Raw genomic sequence first — 18474 nt, forward strand, 5'->3', positions numbered from 1 at the left:
ATTTGCGAAGCACGTGCTCTTTGTAATCCTTCCGTAAATAAGTAGCATTTCTCAGATTGTTGCTCAGGATATGAATTTAACACCCACAATTCCGAGTTCTGCGAGTTCTCACTCTCTGCCATGCACTATATTTAGCCTCTAATCAGTTAAACAGGCTGGGTTGTAGCTTGCAGAGTGTAATTACAGGTTCTTGATACAATGGCAGAGCAATGCCAGCTGGGTGGCGCTTGTCACACCAGACAGGGTACACACAGCGCACACAGGCTTTACTTTCACTTCAGGAAAAGACCCCTTCCCGAGATAATGACATAGCTGCGTAAGGGACTGTTTGGATCAGATAGCAATCTGAAAAGTGGCAAAGTGGGAGGGCTGCTCTTGGAATGCACAACAGCTGTGACAGACAGCTTCTGCCAGGAGACTTCTTAGAGACCATCCTGTTTGGAATCACACGTATACAGCTGTCTTGTGTTTGCGCCTGGCATTAAACCAGCCAGAGAATTTGGCACATTTTGTCCAGCCATAAACATTAATAAAATGCCTTGTTCATGTCCTTGCTATTTTCCTAGTAGATGTTTGTCAACATTCTGCTCAGGACCAGAGAAGAGCAAACCACTCGGGGGTGCATTGTAAGTCAAAATTAGTTTTCCAACATCTGCTTTGAAGCACTAGCGATTGATACATTTGAGAGGAACAGTCAGAGCAAGTGGCTACCACCTATCCTCTCTAGACAATTTCTAATCGAGTGTAATCGTAAAAAGTTGTCAGTCCGCAACATCAGAAGAGACATGAGAGAATTTAAACCATGGAAAAGAGAACTCACATTATAGTTAACTGCAGTGATTGTGCACCACATGCCTTTAACAAGCATTGGCGCCGCGCGGCCGTAAAAGTAACGCCGTGCGTCAAAAAAAAAGCGAGTGGTGCGCACGCGCGAGACGTGAAAAAGTGCTGTGCACATCGCCCGTGCTTGTGCATGTTCTAGAATGCTGGTGGCCGCTTTGGGAGCACTTCCAGAAGCCGCTACTAAATGTCTCTCCGAGCAGGGCATGCGCGCTAACTCAGGGAGACCTAAAAACAGCATATTAAAACAATATACACAGTACCTTAGGTTAGGGCTATAGGGTTCAACAAGTAGGTCAATTAGACACAATTCCCTTTCACTCATATCAGTGGTCATTCCCCATTCACTATACACGCCATTCAGGTTAACCCTCACTAGTAGTCTGAGTCTCAGGAGTCCCACTCTGACTTTTCTAAAGTCAAAGTGTTGCAGCGCCTGAAGCCCCATGCACTTAAATAAGTTCCCCAAGGGATTCTGGCCCTGCGATCCATCTTAAAAACTCCTGCAGGAGTTACCAGAGTCCATGTCAGTGTTTCACTTTCGGACATCGTAGAGGGCTGCATCGCCTGCTGGAGGGGATTGACGGGGAAAGCGGTTGGGTGTCCATAATCTCAAGTGTGCTGGCACGTTCTGTTCTCACTTGAGGCTGAGGCATGCACAGGTAACTGCGGCATCTCTCCTCTCGACAACAGCAGAACCAAGCAAAATTCCTTGTTCTTCAATGCGGCCTTCTCTGTCATACTGGGTCGCTGACCTTACTCCTTACACGAAGATGGCCCCATTGGCGCATCAGTAACTTCCTCATCATGGTGGCTCACTCTGGCATGCAGGATTGTCAACTCTGGAGACGGACTACAGCCCATTGTCACAGCAGTCATGCAGTGCTCATGGCGCCCCCCCTTTGGCAAACAGGGTCACAACTTCACTTCGAACGTGGACTACGGGTCGATCAGCACAGCAGTCATGCAATCGTCACAGCGACCGCCTCTGGTATTTGAGGTTGCCAACTTCACTTTGCACACAAGCTATGGCCCGATTGGCAAAGCAGTCATGCAAACTTCACAGAGGCCCCCTCTGGCATACGGGGTGACCAACTTCACTCTGCACATGAGCGACATTTCGATCGGTGCAACCTTGGCTACTTCACAGCAGAGCGATACAAAAGGGGATGATGGACGGAGCGTTTGAACAAATCAAACACTCACCCCCAGTCAACTGATCTGAGTTTAATCCATCACCATTCTTTAGTTCACTCAGCCACCCAAGTTCAGACATGGCTATATGCAAATCAGTCTGATCCTGTGTCTCATGGGAACAGTCCAGCCCGAACAGCCAAGCCATGTCTTCCCTGGACCGGAAACAAGCATCCTGGGACCGGTTTCGGATTCATAATCCTCATCAGCCAGGCTATCTTGAATCCAGTGGCCAAGTGAACAAGGGACTCACGTCTGAGCATACCCTGCCACACTTAGGGCGAACAAAGCAATACAAAAGGGGATGATGGACGGAGCGTTTGAACAAATCAAACACTCACCCCCAGTCAACTGATCTGGGTTTAATCCATCACCATTCTTTAGTTCACTCAGCCACCCCAGTTCAGACATGGCTATATGCAAATCAGTCTGACCCTGTGCCTCATGGGAACAGTCCAGCCCGAACTGCCAAGCCATGTCTTCCCTGGACTGGAAACAAGCATCCTGGGACCGGTTTCGGATTCATAATCCTCATCAGCCAGGCTATCTTGAATCCAGTGGCCAAGTGAACAAGGGACTCACGTCTGAGCATACCCTGCCACACTTAGGGCGAACAAAGCGATACAAAAGGGGATGATGGACGGAGCGTTTGAAGAAATCAAACACTCACCCCCAGTCAACTGAACGGGGTATAATCAATCACCATTCTTTAGTTCACTCAGCCACCCCAGTTCAGACATGGCTATATGCAAATCAGTCTGACCCTGTGCCTCATGGGAACAGTCCAGCCCGAACTGCCAAGCCATGTCTTCCCTGGACCAGAAACAAGCATCCTGGGACCGATTTCAGATTCATAATCCTCATCAGCCAGGCTATCTTGAATCCAGTGGCCAAGTGAACAAGGGACTCACGTCTGAGCATACCCTGCCACACTTAGGGAGAACAAAGCGATACAAAAGGGGATGATGGACGGAGCGTTTGAACAAATCAAACACTCACCCCCAGTCAACTGATTTGTGTTTAATCCATCACCATTCTTTAGTTCACTCGGCCACCCCAGTTCAGACATGGCTATATGCAAATCAGTCTGACCCTGTGCCTCATGGGAACAGTCCAGCCCGAACTGCCAAGCCATGTCTTCCCTGGACCGGAAACAAGCATCCTGGGACCGGTTTCGGATTCATAATCCTCATCAGCCAGGCTATCTTGAATCCAGTGGCCAAGTGAACAAGGGACTCACGTCTGAGCATACCCTGCCACACTTAGGGCGAACAAAGCGATACAAAAGGGGATGATGGACGGAGCGTTTGAAGAAATCAAACACTCACCCCCAGTCAACTGAACGGGGTTTAATCAATCACCATTCTTTAGTTCACTCAGCCACCCCAGTTCAGACATGGCTCTATGCAAATCAGTCTGACCCTGTGCCTCATGGGAACAGTCCAGCCCGAACTGCCAAGCCATGTCTTCCCTGGACCAGAAACAAGCATCCTGGGACCGGTTTCGGATTCATAATCCTCATCAGCCAGGCTATTTTGAATCCAGTGGCCAAGTGAACAAGGGACTCACGTCTGAGCATACCCTGCCACACTTAGGGCGAACAAAGCGATACAAAAGGGGATGATGGACGGAGCGTTTGAACAAATCAAACACTCACCCCCAGCCAACTGATCTGGGTTTAATCCATCACCATTCTTTAGTTCACTTAGCCACCCCAGTTCAGACATGGCTATATGCAAATCAGTCTGACTCTGTGCCTCATGGGAACAGTCCAGCCCGAACTGCCAAACCATGTCTTCCCTGGACCGGAAACAAGCATCCTGGGACCGGTTTCGGATTCATAATCCTCATCAGCCAGGCTATCTTGAATCCAGTGGCCAAGTGAACAAGGGACTCACGTCTGAGCATACCCTGCCACACTTAGGGCGAACAAAGCGATACAAAAGGGGATGATGGACGGAGCATTTGAACAAATCAAAAACTCACCCCCAGTCAACTGATCTGGGTTTAATCCATCACCGTTCTTTAGCCCACTCTGCCACCCCAGTTCAGACATGGCCATATGCAAATCAGTCTGACCCTGTGCCTCATGGGAACAGTCCAGCCCGAACTACCAAACCATGCCTTCCCTGGACCAGAAACAAGCTTCTGAGGAACGGTTTCTGGCATTTCAGCCGTCTTCAGTCCGGCTTGCTTGAATCCAGTGGCAAAGGGAGCAAGGGACTCACGTCTGAGCATACCCTGCCAACTTATGGCGAACAAAGTGGTACAAAAAGGGGGTGGTGATGGATGGAGCATCTGAACCAATCAAACACTCACACCCAGTCAACAGATCTGGGTTTAATCCATCACTGTTCTTTAGCCCACTCTGTCACCCCAGTTCAGACATGGCCATATGCAAATAAGTCTGACCCTGTGCCTCATGGGAACAGTCCAGCCCGAACTGCCAAACCATGCTTTCCCTGGACCGGAAACAAGCTTCTGAGGACCGGTTTCTGGCATTTCAGGCGTCTTCAGCCCGGCTTGCTTGAATCCAGTGGCAAAGTGAGCAAGGGACTCATGTCTGAGCATACCCTGCCAACTTATGGCAAACAAAGTGGTACAAAAAGGGGGTGGTGATGGAAGGAGCATCTGAACCAATCAAACACTCACACCCAGTCAACAGATCTGGGTTTAATCCATCACCGTTCTTTAGCCCACTCTGACACCCCAGTTCAGACATGGCCATATGCAAATCAGTCTGACCCTGTGCCTCATGGGAACAGTCCAGCCCGAACTGCCAAACCATGCCTTCCCTGGACCGGAAACAAGCTTCCGAGGACCGGTTTCTGGCATTTCAGCCGTCTTCAGCCCGGCTTGCTTGAATCCAGTGGCAAAGTGAGCAAGGGACTCATGTCTGAGCATACCCTGCCAACTTATGGCGAACAAAGTGGTACAAAAAGGGGGTGGTGATGGACGGAGCATCTGAACCAATCAAACACTCACACCCAGTCAACAGATCTGGGTTTAATCCATCACCGTTCTTTAGCCCACTCTGCCACCCCAGTTCAGACATGGCCATATGCAAATCAGTCTGACCCTGTGCCTCATGGGAACAGTCCAGCCCGAACTGCCAAACCATGCCTTCCCTGGACCGGAAATAAGCTACCGAGGACCGGTTTTTGGCATTTCAGCCGTCTTCAGCCCTGGCAATCAGGCAGGCACGGGTGCTCCAGGTTTCAGGAGCAGGTGGCCTTGTATTTCCCTGGGGGGTTTTCCCTCACCCAGATGGGAGACTTGCAGACAGTAGTCCCAGTCCTGGTCACAGGTAGAAGTCTTGCAGCGCTTTTCCTCTTAGGCTGCACGTCAGTTAAACATTTAAGGGGTTTAGATCTCCCCTTCTTATTGTCCATTTCCAAACACCAAATGTGATTTAAGGTCTGAGTCTTGAGGTTTTTGTTGGGATCTGGTTCCTTTTGAAGTGCCCAGCCATCTTTTCTGTTCTTCTTCCAGAAGCAGTCGGTCACAGCGGAAGCAACTTCAAAACCCCACAACACAGGCCACACTTGGATGTAAGACTCAGAGATATGTGCATCAAACTTTTACCCCGGGCCCCTCCCCTAATCTTTATAATTATGTAATCAACCCCATCTCCTTCCTGAAATGTGCCCAGGGCCCTTTGCGGTGACCTCACCCTGAATCAAAGAGCACCCTTTGAACTGCAGGGCAGAGCCTGGATTTCCTTACTCCAGTGGCTTCCCAGCTCTCAGGAACATTTAGCAATCCACAAATCATTCTGGAGGGATTCTGCTACCTCCTCATGCTCCTACAGTCAGCCCTGGCTCTTCATAAAATGTATTATACCATTCCAGGCACACATGCACAGCACTTCTTACAAACTTGATATAGGCCAAGGGTGACTTAAGCACAAAGCATCGCAACGTTTTATGAGTGAGCCTGTAAGCGACACTCCAGTGACACAGGAAGAAAGGCATGTTCACACCCACTGATCCCTACACGGTATGCTACCACAATTGCACTCATGCTGCATATGGACTTCAAGATTCTAAATAAATTAGTAGCTTGATTGCTCCCTTATATCCTGGTTTGGCTCCATAGAGACAAAAATGGTTTCATGCCGAACCGTAGAACCTCCCTCAATCTCAGGAGACTGTACCATGTTCGCAACCACCCAGAGGTAGGCAATGCTCATGTCAGTGAACCTCAAGAAGGCCTTCGACTTAATATGGTGAGTCTTCCTGTCGAAGACCATGAGCAAGATGGGAATGCAAGAGGGCTGGATTAAATGAGTTACCCTACTTTATTCTGGACCAATGGCTCAGATTAAGATTGACTCTACAGTCTCCATCGCGCATGAGGCAGGGCTGTCTGCTACATCCCCTGTTATTCGCCCGAGCCATTGAACCTCTTGTGGAATTATTTCAAAGAGAGGGTAGAGGTAGTGGTATAATAGTAGATGGTTATTAACATATCATCTTGCTTTATGCGGATGACATCCTTCTGTACCTGTCGGATGGTCCTATTGGGGATTAGTGTACAAACCGTTGACTGGAGGAATTTTGGACCTTATCAGACCTAGGTGTCAATTGGACCAAAACCTGTTGCCCTGTAATTAGGGAGCTTCCCAACCACTAGACCGCCCCTTGGTACTTAAAAGGTCACCCGTAACCTTTAAGTACCTGGGTATTCAGTTATATCATAAACTAGTCTACTTGCGTGCGGGAAACATGGAGGGAGCCTTTCACTCTCTCAAGGCCTGTGTCACTTTTGGAGATCCTTGCGATTATCACTCATGGCCCGAATTTCAATATCCAAAATGTTGATGCTCCCTTGCTTATTATATATTTTCACAAATCCCCCGGTTAAGATAACCATTGCATGGTTCAAACAGTTAGATGTCCTGCTCCATGACTTAATATGGGACGGAAGCAGCCATAGAGTGTCGCTTGAGGTCCTGCAATGCTCATCAGACGAGGGAGGCCCCGGGGACCTGGCCTTGAGCTGCATTATTTAGCGACGCAATACAATGGGTAGTCAGATGACTGGATGTAACCCAATGGAGTAAATCAGACCTTATGGGCATCGCCCCCTACCAGGGACTCCTATTGACCCGGCTATTTAGTCCCGAGGTGGCCATTCCATAGCCGGCCAATATTTTACAGGTACAACCAATGTATGTGAAGGGCACTGCACAATTAATATTCACAAATATCAGTCCAACTCCGTCTCGCGTTGTTCAAATCACTCTTTATTTTTCAAGTGAAAAAAGGTAGTTCTACATTGCTGGCGCCATTGCGGGGTGAAGACCCAAAGAGCTCTGTTTTATGCCCCTGCTTTGCAGCTGGTGGGTTTACATCATGGGAACTCTGCTGCCTGTTTCATTGCTTCTCAGCTCTCGATTGAACAGAGGCCAGGCTGATAATGGTAGGGGATTGCTTGATGTTGGGTGCTCTCATACCACTAGAGGAGCTATTGGAACAATATAGATTGCTGAGGTCAATTAGTAAACCATGAGACTATGGGATAGAGGATGGGATGAGCCTATGCTCAATACAGTGCTCCAGCTCTTCCTTTCCAAGGACTCAGCAAGACACCTGGTGACAAGTCTCTGTTGGTCTTTGAACAGTATGGGGCAGAGACCAACGGTGACTCGTAGGGCCAGATGGGATAGAATCTTGGGCCACAAAGTCACAGATAGGGAACGGAACAAGATGTTAGCCTGCTCTAAGATAGTCTCTCACAATACAAGACTGACATATGCTAACCCTGGGCGTAGTTCGCGTAGCCGCACTCCGCGAAGCTACGCGAAGACGCACTTGCACTCCGCGAGCTACGTGTAGCTCCGCGGACATGCGTAGTAGCTTGCTAGACCCGTTCGCGCGCCGTTTTTCGTCTTCGGGAGCGCGGTGCGCGTGTTCGGGGCGCTGCCTGCATGCTCGCAATAGCTAGCGCGCTAAGTTACTCAATGAGGTTTGTCCCGCCCGCTTGCGTTCCCTTATTTCCGGTTCCGGGTCACAAGTAACGTGTTCGCGTTGTGTTAGACATGTTCGGGAACTCATCTTCTCGTTCGCACTGCCAAAGTGCGTGATCGCGTCAAATATCGCGCGAACTTACCGCGGCGGTCGCGACGGGCAGAGCCATCTTCGATTTCACACTCTGGCTATGGTTATGGGCCTACTTCAGCATCTCACTCCTATCTCTTCCATCCTGGTCTTTTCCCTCAGTTTTTCTAACTTTCTTTACTTCTTACCTATTTCTGTCTGTGCCTAGGTGTATATTTCTCATTTTATTTTTACTTTTACCACTTTTTTTGCAACTTTTCTCTTGTTTTATATTACTTCCTTCTTTTATCTTTCTTCTTTCTTCCCCTAACCTTTTTGTCTTCAACTTTCCTTCTCCCCTCCACCCAGAACCATGGTGAAGGGTGCCAGCAGAATCGGCGGCTCAAAGGGCAAGGCGGCTGTGCCTAAAAAAACCAGGCTGCCTTGCGGCAGAATGCGCCCGGCAGGAGTGACGCCCCGCCAACTTTTTGGGGAGGAGGAGTTGGCCGCCCTGGTCTTTTTTATCCAACGTCACCTCCCCTTGACTTTGGCAGCAGGCGGCAGGCCCGGCTCCGGATACCAGCACATTGAAGAGCGTCTCCGGCGGTGGGCGAAGGTGCGCCGTGCAGTCTTCCGCTGCTCCGGTATCCGGCGTACCCACCATCAGCTGTCCCACCGCTGGGCCGACATTTTGGACCGGGAGCAGGACCTGTTGGACCTGCTTGGTGTGGAGGTTGTGGGTCTTGGTGAGTGGCTACCCCAAAAATAAAGTGTGTATATATATATATATATATATATATATATATATATATATATATATATATATATATATATATATATATATATATATATATATATATATATATATATATATTTATATACATATAGATTATATATATATATATATATATATATACATATATATATATATATAGTTGTATAAATATTGTTATTGTATCTTTGTAAATATTGGCTGAATAAGTAACGCGATGACTGTTGCTCCTAGTTACATTTGCGATGTATTCCGGTATATCTACTGTCATTGTATGACAGTGTTCTTGTTCTTCACTGGCTCTTGCGTGTTGTTTCAACTTGGCGCTAGCTGTTGCTGTTTATTGATGTGAGATTTTCTTTATTGCTGAGAACTGAAGTTAGTTAATGCTATTAATAGAGTCTTGTCCTTCCTTTGTCCGTCAGTGAAATAACGGTGGATGGATAATTGTACGTTGTTTGCATATTGTAGCATTTTTTTCACGGCCTTCTCTTCTGCATGAATGGAATCCTTTTCTTGCAAAGAATGCTAACGTTACTTTGTTCTTCTTACCTCAGCCAGGGCCGGCTCTAGGGGGCATGTGCAAGCTGTGCAACTGCACAGGGGCACCAAACTTCAGGGGCCACCGCACCAATAGATATCCTTAATTTAATAATACTCTAAGGATGGATACATATTTGCGTTGCGGCCCCTGGCATGGATTTGTTGCCTCCGGCTCTGTTCCACTGTAGCAGTGTGATTTGCAATTATGTCTATGTTTCACATCACTCAATGTATTTATCTATGTTTATTATTTTAATTTTTACATGAACCACAGAACCCAGGGGCAAGCAGAATACAGGGACCGAGTCGGCGGGTGAACCACCAGTTACACAGAGCTCCTCTACTGAGGATCCTGCTGCTGTCCCCAGTAAGTCCAACAGTGCTTGTTTTTTCCTCTGTAATGTGTCTGCAGTGCTTTGTCAATTGACAGCAACCAAGTAGGCATCCAGAATGATGTTTGTCTAGTATTTTTGTAAACGTTAGTATACCACTACTAGTCTTGTGGGTATTCTTCTATCTCCTATGGAGTTATATACATATTACACAACTATGTAACTATGCACACGAAAATTGGATGTTGTTGGTACTGATAGGCAGGTTGGACCTTACTTACACCTCAGTCACAGAACTCTGAGGAACGCACAATTCACTGAACGTCAGCCTATATGGCCTGAGTCATTGGTCTATTGTTCAAATCACACTCCTGAACCCCAATACCAAGATGCCGAATGCTTTTAGGACACAAACCGTTACCTAAGAAACCCCCTTTTGCTCACTCACTCGTGTGAGTCTCTAAGACAACAGACACTGAAAATAAACTTCAGAGTCAAAGTGGTCATTCAAAAGCTTTATTTTGTTAGAAGTAAGTAAGTAACATCAATGTTTTTAAGTGCTTCCGTCCAATACGTTGAAGGGCCCACCAGAAAAAATCCAGAGTTAAAACAGGCATAATAAAGTAATCAACATTTGTACAGCTACTAGTGCACAATAGGGAAATGTGGCAACTATCGGAGACCTCTCACCAACGTATACTGGTCAGATATTCCTCTTTTTTTGTAAGCTATGGAAATGTCCGCTTCGTAGAAGGCAATCTTCTCACCTGCCGAAAAATAATGACAAAAGTGGTGCACGTTAGACAGTATTAAATACATTTATGCCAGTTTTATGCAGCCATGCTAAAAAGAAGTTGTAACCTGTAAGCAAACTCTATCCCACAATCCACATAGAAAACTTAAATACGGGCCCTTTTACTTTCCCACCTCTTCAGGTGTATGCATTGAACAATGATGTGTTGCCCCAGAGCGTCTTCTCGTACTGCGCAACAAGCTGCGAGTTAACACATGCGCAAAACTGGATACATTGATGTACAAAGGTTACATAGTTCACTTCCAATTTCCAAGGACTAGAGTAGCAGGACAGATGAGATGAGCTTGGGTACCATACCATAACAATGAATGCTAATAATATGTGTAGTGACTCTGCTGTACTATGCAATGTGGACTCATACTGATTACGTACGTTGGACTTAACTGTTTTGAAGAACTCCATTCTTGGTGAACAAGTACAAAGGGGGCTGTGCATCCATCTAAAAAGGCGTACTTATTTTTATAGGTGCAGAACCCTTACCATCGACCAGTGCCGACGGGGACAGCGGCGCTGCTTCAGCGCTCCCGGCGGGGACAGGAGGAACAGAGGCACCTACACCAGCAGCAGTGGGGGGGGAGCCAACAGCGGCGGGCGATGGTAAGTTACATTCAATAGTGATCTGCATTACTTGGTGGGAGGGGAAAACTTTCTCACTGTACTCTACTGGAAAATATATGATGTTACCTTTACTTGTCATTAGCATGCTAAGCATTACCACTACAGTAATGCAAGTGCCTGATAGCAGTCGGATGCATGGGTTGTTGTTAAAGCATGTAAAGGGGAAAACACAGCTGCCAGCGTGGTTGGGAGACACACCCAATACCGGTGGTTAGTGGATAGTCTCAGCAGCTGCGGTGTTTTGGGCAAACCCAAAGGCAAGGGAAGGAGGGGACGACTGGGTGCATGGGTCGTTGCTGGTGAAACACAAACCAAATAAGGTTTGTTGCGCGGTATAAAGTATTATAGTCTTTACTAGACATGTGCTACTAGCTGCCCCCTGTTAATTAATGTTACTTTGAGAGTGTTCCCGCCTTCCCGGAACAAAAGGAGATATGTAAAAGACAGGTGTTCGTTCTAATGTGTGTGACCGTTGAAGTACACCCATGCTAATAGGGCAGGCATAAAGCCGTGACAAAAAGTCCGAAAAATTAATAGAGGCTGTAGAATGTTCAAGATAGACGCAACACAATTTCTGGTACTCAGCTTGCTTGCTAGTGCTACTGTGCCGCCCACTATGTGTTGAATCAATGTTGTGTTCTTGATTTGCGGGGAGTTTGGATTAACAATTCTGTTTCTTTCTTTATAGTTACTCCTTCCCAAAAACCAACCAGGAAGGAGTTGGCAGTCCGGGCCCGGCAGCGGAAACTGCAGGCAATTGTAGAGGCCTACCGCCGGCTGGTGGATCAGGCCGAGGAGGAGGAGGAGGAGGCGGCGGCAGCAGCTGCTGCCTCTTCCAATGCCCCGGGCCCCAAGCCTGCAGGACTACGTCGCCGTGGTCAGGCAGCCGCCCGCCGCCGCATTGTTACATCTTCGGCGGCCCCCCCACAACAACAACAACAACAACATGCATGCAAGTGTAGGTGCCGTGATTTCAAAGCAAAGATTCTCCGCCGGGTAGCGAAGTTGGAGGAGGAGCGGAAGAAGCAGGAGGACGGTCTAGAGGAGCGTGTCAAGATACTGGTGGACAAACACCTGAAAGCCCGCCGGCTTTGAAATGGACCCTGTTTTTTGCCCCTTTTTTAATCCTTTTGTTGGTGGGTGGGATGTGGGAGTTGGGGTGTACATTTGGGTTGAAATTTGGTTGGGGTTAGGGGAGGGTAGGGACAGCTCTGGGTCAGGGGGTTACATTAGTTATATATTTTATTTTTCTATTATCATTATTAAAATATAAAAATAAAACAAAGATATTATTTTCACAAGAAAACATTTGAAGTTCATTTGTGTTTGTTGGGGGGGTGGAGGGGGGACTGTTTCACCAAATAATGTACGTTGTGCAACATGAACATGCACTACGAACGATAAATTAAGTACTGACTGCACCTGTAGTAGTAGGGTCACAAGTGCATAAATAATTTATATTATTAAATAACATGGGAAAATTGCCCATCACGTGAGTCTGAAGTTACTACTAGTATACTTTAATTCCATGCACATTTGCTCAGAGTCGGCTAAACAATCCTATGCAATGCATTGCATCATTCCTTTAACATACCTGTCCTAGTTGTCAGGGAAGAGGAGCTCGTCCTCAAACTCTGTGCGTTCAGACAGAAGTAGGTCATGTAACCCAGTAGTGAGGACGTCTTCTTCACACTCGCTTTCTTCATCCGGCGGTGATTCACGTACTTGATAGTCTGGTGGTATGAAGCGTTGATTCATTTTTATCATTGTCAGCCGCTCCACGCTTTTGGGGGAGAGACTAGTCCTTTTCGATGTGACAATGGCACCAGCAGCACTGAAAACCCGCTCAGAGGAGACACTGGCTACAGGACAAGCCAGATACTTTATCGCCAGCCTGCTCAGCACTGGCCACTGTCTCCTTCTTTCATACCAATAGACCAATGGGCTTTGCTCCATGAACACCTCTGTTGTGTCATCCAGATAGGCCTGAACCATCCGCTCAATGTTCATTGGTGCTCGGCTTTGCTGGTCCTCTTTTCCCTTTGCAACAGCAACGGACTTACCCATCCCTTTCTGTATAAAAAAAGCAGTTATGCTTTTGGTTGGGTCTGCTGAATCAGATCGTGTAGGTGCTGCTTTTGGTACTGTTGGTGCCTGCTGGAAAGCAGACGCACTGCTCTCACGCTGTGAAGAACTTGTGTCAGGAGTACTTGGACTGGCCTGGGCTGGCAGTGGCAGGCCTTTAAGTAACAGCCGTTCAGTTTCTAACTCATTAGCTTCCGCAGCTATGGAAGTTTTGTACTTGTCAACATCCTCATCTGAAAATGGAATTACTTCGTTACTGCTGACAAATAATTTGTACCGTGGATCCAAGATTGTTGCAGTTATGTAATGTTCACCTGACACAATATTGTTGAGCCTTACATTTTCACACAAGCGGTTGACTAAGCCCTTGGCTAAGGTATATGCATCAACTTTTTGTTCGTCACCTTCGTATGTTTCACAGACCTCCTTCACCTGTTGCTCAAGCATGTACAACAATGGGATGGCTTGGCCCATAGTACAGTCCTCCCTGCTAACTGCACGTGTGAAGACCTCAAAGGGTTGTAGCATCTCTGTGATGCATTTAATGAGGTCCCACTGCCACATCTCAATGGTCAGGGCTTTAAGATTAACAGTAGGATCCCCTAATCTTCTTGACATGACATAAGCATTCAGTGGGATGTACTGCTCAAAGAGACGCTCAAGCATGAAATAAGTTGAGTTCCAACGTGTTGGGACCTCCTGTATCAGTGCTTTGACTGGCAACCTATGCTCTTGCTGAATGACCCGTAGCAGCTTCCGTCCTTTGAAAGAATGGTTAAAGTGCGTGCATATTCTTCTGCAGATGGCCATTATGTTGCTGACTTTGGCTTCATTTTTCAGAAAGTCTTGCACGACTAAGTTTATGCAGTGTGCCAAACAGGGTACCCTGAAATAATGTCCTTCTCTCATTGCCTTCACTACATTACTGCCATTGTCGGTGGAAACAAAACCAATCTTAAGGCCTCTTGGTTTCAGCCATTCAAAGACCTTGTCATTAAAGTCAGACAAAATGTTTTCAGCAGTATGACTTTTGTCCATACCAAACATGGCTATAGTTGCATGTCTGCGCGTATCATTAAAAATTCCAGCAACGTCACGGAGGCCTGAAGTTAACTTGTCTTTAACACCTGCAAAAGAGATCCAGTGTGCGGTGATGCACATGAAATCTGTAGCATCGCAACTGCTCCACATGTCTGTTGTCAGGTGGATACAATGGACAACACTCTGTTGTAAGGCTTTCCCAATCAATTCCAGCACATCGTGGTGTAGTGCTGGAACAGCCACTCGGGCAAAATAGTAGCGACTGGGAACGTTCCATTTTGGGCAGAGGGTTGCCACTAATTCCTGAAATCCAACAGCCTCAACAAATGAAAATGGGAGAAGGTCCAGTGCTAACATTTTCGCAAGTTTGGCATTGTATAAACGTGCTACTGGGTGGTTCCGCTCGTACTTTCCCTCCTGCCTTAACATGCTAGGAATGGTAAGCTGCTTTGCATGTCTTTGAGTTGTGCTAGACGGACCACCTTGCATCGCAGACTTTGCACTCCTTGGTGTTTCCAGCTGACTCTGGTGCCACTGAGAAGTTGCAGATGCGGAGGATGTGGTCTTTACCACTCCAGTGCTGGCGACAGGGGTCGATTGTGTACCACTCCTAGATAGAAGGTCATCGTCTCCCTCTTCTTCTACCTCCTGATCAACCATGAGTGGACCTTGTACCACTGTATCCCCACCAACAGGAGTGCTAACATTTTTTAAGCTTGCAAGGTGGTTCTCCCACCTGATCACGTGTGTTTTTTTCAAATGGGTCGTTTGGCCTCCAGTCCCATAGTTTGTACCAAGCTTACCACGACTAACATTGGCATGACAAATGGTGCATACAGCAATGTTCTCCTGAACTGGGTGAACCGTAAAGAAGTCCCACACTGGGGAGGTAAACTTTTGTCTCCTGCCATAGGAAGAGGAGGACCCACTGCCAATGCCGGATGGACTGGAGGATTGTGGAATTTCACTATGGGACAGCTCAGTCCTAGTACTGCCACTACCTCCTTCTGTTGAAGTGGCGCTTCTGCTGGATGTCGGATGCTGCCGGGCCTTCGCTGTTGAAAAAATTGGAGCTGGTGTTACTGTGGGTGTTGAGTGTGTAGGAGTTATGCGTGGTACCTGCTCATCAGTCATTGCAGCATTTCTGGATAGGGTGAAAATGTTTGTCTCTACATCCTCTGCACCAGGAATAACGCTTGTGATGATGACAGTGTCAGACCCGTCTTTATCACCAGCAGTATCCTGCTCACCTACATCGACCTCCATAAGTTCAAGCCTGCCTGGAAACTTCCTTTTTCCTAGCATGGTCTTCTTGGGATGTCTCTCCTTTGAATGCGCAGATAGTTGTGGCTGCCAATCCGTATCAAGGTCATCGGAAGGGATGCTTTGCGAAGAACTCGATGCACTAACCCTCCTTTCCCTTGGTGAATTCGAAGGAAATAGATCACCTACAGAAGTGGCTTCCTCTTCTTCTTGCTCGGAAGGAGGCTCTACTTCCTGAACTGCCCCGACTTCGGGAGGAACAACTACTACTATTTGGTGCGGAGATGGTGGTTGTTGTTCTTGAGGAAGTACTATTGCGGGCTGGGGTTTTTCAACAACAACTGTTGCGGGCGGTGGTTGTGGTTGTTCAACAACTGTTGCGGGAAGTGGTTGTGGTTGTGGGTGAACAACTCCTATTGCGGGCGGTGGTTGTGGTTGTTGAACATCTACTGCTGGCGGTGGTTGTTGAGCACTTCCATCTTGCGTGGATTGTGTACTACTTTGAGACAGCGATAAGTTTAGTTCTGGCTCAGTATCACTGCTCGCAAGCAGAAGGCTGGCTACCTCTTCGACCCTCATCATGTGCTTGGCCCTGGGATGCTGGCTTGCCCCCACTAATGCAGATGTGCTGGTCCCAGCTTGCACCCCAGACCCCGCTGCTGCAGGCGTACCTTTTGGGGTGCCAAAAAAGGTTTTGGGGTCCATACCAGACTTAAGTGACACTTCCTTCTGCTGTTCCTTCTTCGCAGCAACTTTCTTTGTGGTGGAGGACCTGGTAGCTTTCTTAGGGCCCATCTTCTTCTGATGTCAGTCAGCTCACAGCAGCACAAATTGCAGAGATGTCTGGTCAGATGAGTCACACACCACACGTGGCGTACAACTGAAGGAAGTCCGTCTGGCGGTAGAACGAGCGATGGATGAAAAAACAACCAGCACCTCCTCAGTCTTTTTTGTGCACCTACAAGTAAAGAAGGCAGAACAACATCAGTCAAACAAGCAGTAAGGCAACATGAACAATTGAAAGACACACAGGTCAATGTATAAAAGACAAAACAGAAGACTAATAATACCAGTCCAGCAGCACCACAGCTCAAAGGCCACATGAAGTCCAGAAAGAACCAATAAAGTGAAGCAGGCCTATAGATACCAATATGGACAGAAAAACGAGGATGCCTGCTGCACATGACAGGTTAATGTGCAAGGAATAAATAGCCCATGGCTAAGACAGAGGTTGTAAACATAACACCGCAAAAACACATACAAAGAAACCCCTGCCCAGGCTCCCAAAACAACAACCAAATGACAAATTCTGTTTTTTTGGGTGCACAAGAAAGACCTGCAACATTTTTGAGAAACTTTTATGCAACTCGGGACATATTGTCCGCGAGAATGCTAAATCGGCATGTTCGGCAGCGCGAACGGAATAAAAAGTCGTGTTCGCGTTCCCGAGCAAGTACATTGAGTGCGCGAACACGACAAAAAATGTAAGTTCACGTGCTCACATGGTGCGAAGTTACCAAAACTACCCAAGCTGTATTCCTAGGGTTACCTAATGGCAGAAATTGACAGAGTATTTAAAGTTTAAACACACCCAAAACCAGAAATACCCCACACATAAAAATAAGATTTTCTATATCAATCCAAGCCATCCATGATTTTCACATTAAGGGTACACCACAAAAACAGTTGATTAACTTTCATGACCCTATGAGTAGTACCTATGGCCTACTGCCAGAGTAGGCCACAAGGTTGGAGGCCTATGCCTATGGCAAAAGCACAAAGGAAGGACACACAAAATGGCCGCCGACATAGGGCCTGGCCACCAACAACAACATGGCAAAATCACAAAGGATGTATACACAAAATGGCCTCCACCACATGGCCTGGCCACCAACAACAACATGGCAAAATATATCACAAAGGAAGCATACACAAAATGGCCGCCACCACATGGCCTGGCCACCAACAACAACATGGCAAAATCACAAAGGATGTATATACAAAATGGCCTCCACCACATGGCCTGGCCACCAACAACAACATGGCAAAATATATCACAAAGGAAGCATACACAAAATGGCCGCCACCACATGGCCTGGCCACCAACAACAACATGGCAAAATCACAAAGGATGTATATACAAAATGGCCTCCACCACATGGCCTGGCCACCAACAACAACATGGCAAAATAAATCACAAAGGAAGCATACACAAAAAGATCACCACCATAGGGCCTGGCCACCAACAACAACATGGACAACTTTACAAAATGGCCTCCACCACATGGCCTGGCCACCAACAACAACATGGCAAAATAAATCACAAAGGAAGCATACACAAAATGGCCGCCACCACATGGCCTGGCCACCAACAACAACATGACAAGAAAGAGAAGACAGACAATAATGCCTATGGCAAAGGAACAATGCTTTGCTTCAGAAAATGGACACACCACACCACCGCCCAAATTGGTCACCCCACCCCAAAAAAAAAAAAAAAATAACAGAGGAGAGAAAATGGAAGTGGTCCATGCTCCAAAAAGAGAAAAGTACTACCAAAATGAGAACATAACATAAATGAGGAATTTTTAGGTGCACAAGAAAGACCTGCAACATTTTTGAGAAACTTTTATGCAACTCGGGACATATTGTCCGCGAGAATGCTAAATCGGCATGTTCGGCAGCGCGAACGGAATAAAAAGTCGTGTTCGCGTTCCCGAGCAAGTACATTGAGTGCGCGAACAAGACAAAAAATGTAAGTTCAAGTGCTCACATGGTGCGAAGTTACCAAAACTACCCAAGCTGTATTCCTAGGGTTACCTAATGGCAGAAATTGACAGAGTATTTAAAGTTTAAACACACCCAAAACCAGAAATACCCCACACATAAAAATAAGATTTTCTATATCAATCCAAGCCATCCATGTTTTTC

At 47.0% G+C, this 18474-nt stretch overlaps 1 protein-coding gene and 1 long non-coding RNA gene across 2 annotated transcripts; one reads left to right on the plus strand and one right to left on the minus strand.

Moving 5' to 3' along the window:
* The first annotated feature begins 9690 nt into the window (after positions 1 to 9690).
* LOC144823453 (uncharacterized) lies at positions 9691 to 12506 on the plus strand. The gene is made up of 3 exons (XR_013608795.1): positions 9691 to 9757; positions 11002 to 11133; positions 11843 to 12506. It is a non-coding gene; the product is annotated as an uncharacterized LOC144823453 (long non-coding RNA).
* Positions 10225 to 14577, minus strand: LOC144823452 (zinc finger BED domain-containing protein 6-like). The gene is made up of 2 exons (XM_078681980.1): positions 12749 to 14577; positions 10225 to 10489 (listed from the first exon to the last, which is right to left on the minus strand). The coding sequence occupies exon 1, from the start codon at positions 14428 to 14430 to the stop codon at positions 12754 to 12756; it is 1677 nt and encodes a 558-aa protein (XP_078538106.1). The 5' UTR covers positions 14431 to 14577; the 3' UTR covers positions 10225 to 10489; positions 12749 to 12753.
* Positions 14578 to 18474: the final 3897 nt, after the last annotated feature.

The sequence above is a fragment of the Lissotriton helveticus genome, chromosome 3_1 (genome assembly GCF_964261635.1).
Source record: "Lissotriton helveticus chromosome 3_1, aLisHel1.1, whole genome shotgun sequence".
Classification (NCBI taxonomy): domain Eukaryota; kingdom Metazoa; phylum Chordata; class Amphibia; order Caudata; family Salamandridae; genus Lissotriton; species Lissotriton helveticus.

What these genes read in the sequence shown, in the direction of transcription:
- LOC144823452 (XM_078681980.1), bottom strand. Translation starts at nt 14,430, where the DNA reads ATGTGGAGCAGTTGCGATGCTACAGATTTCATGTGCATCACCGCACAC.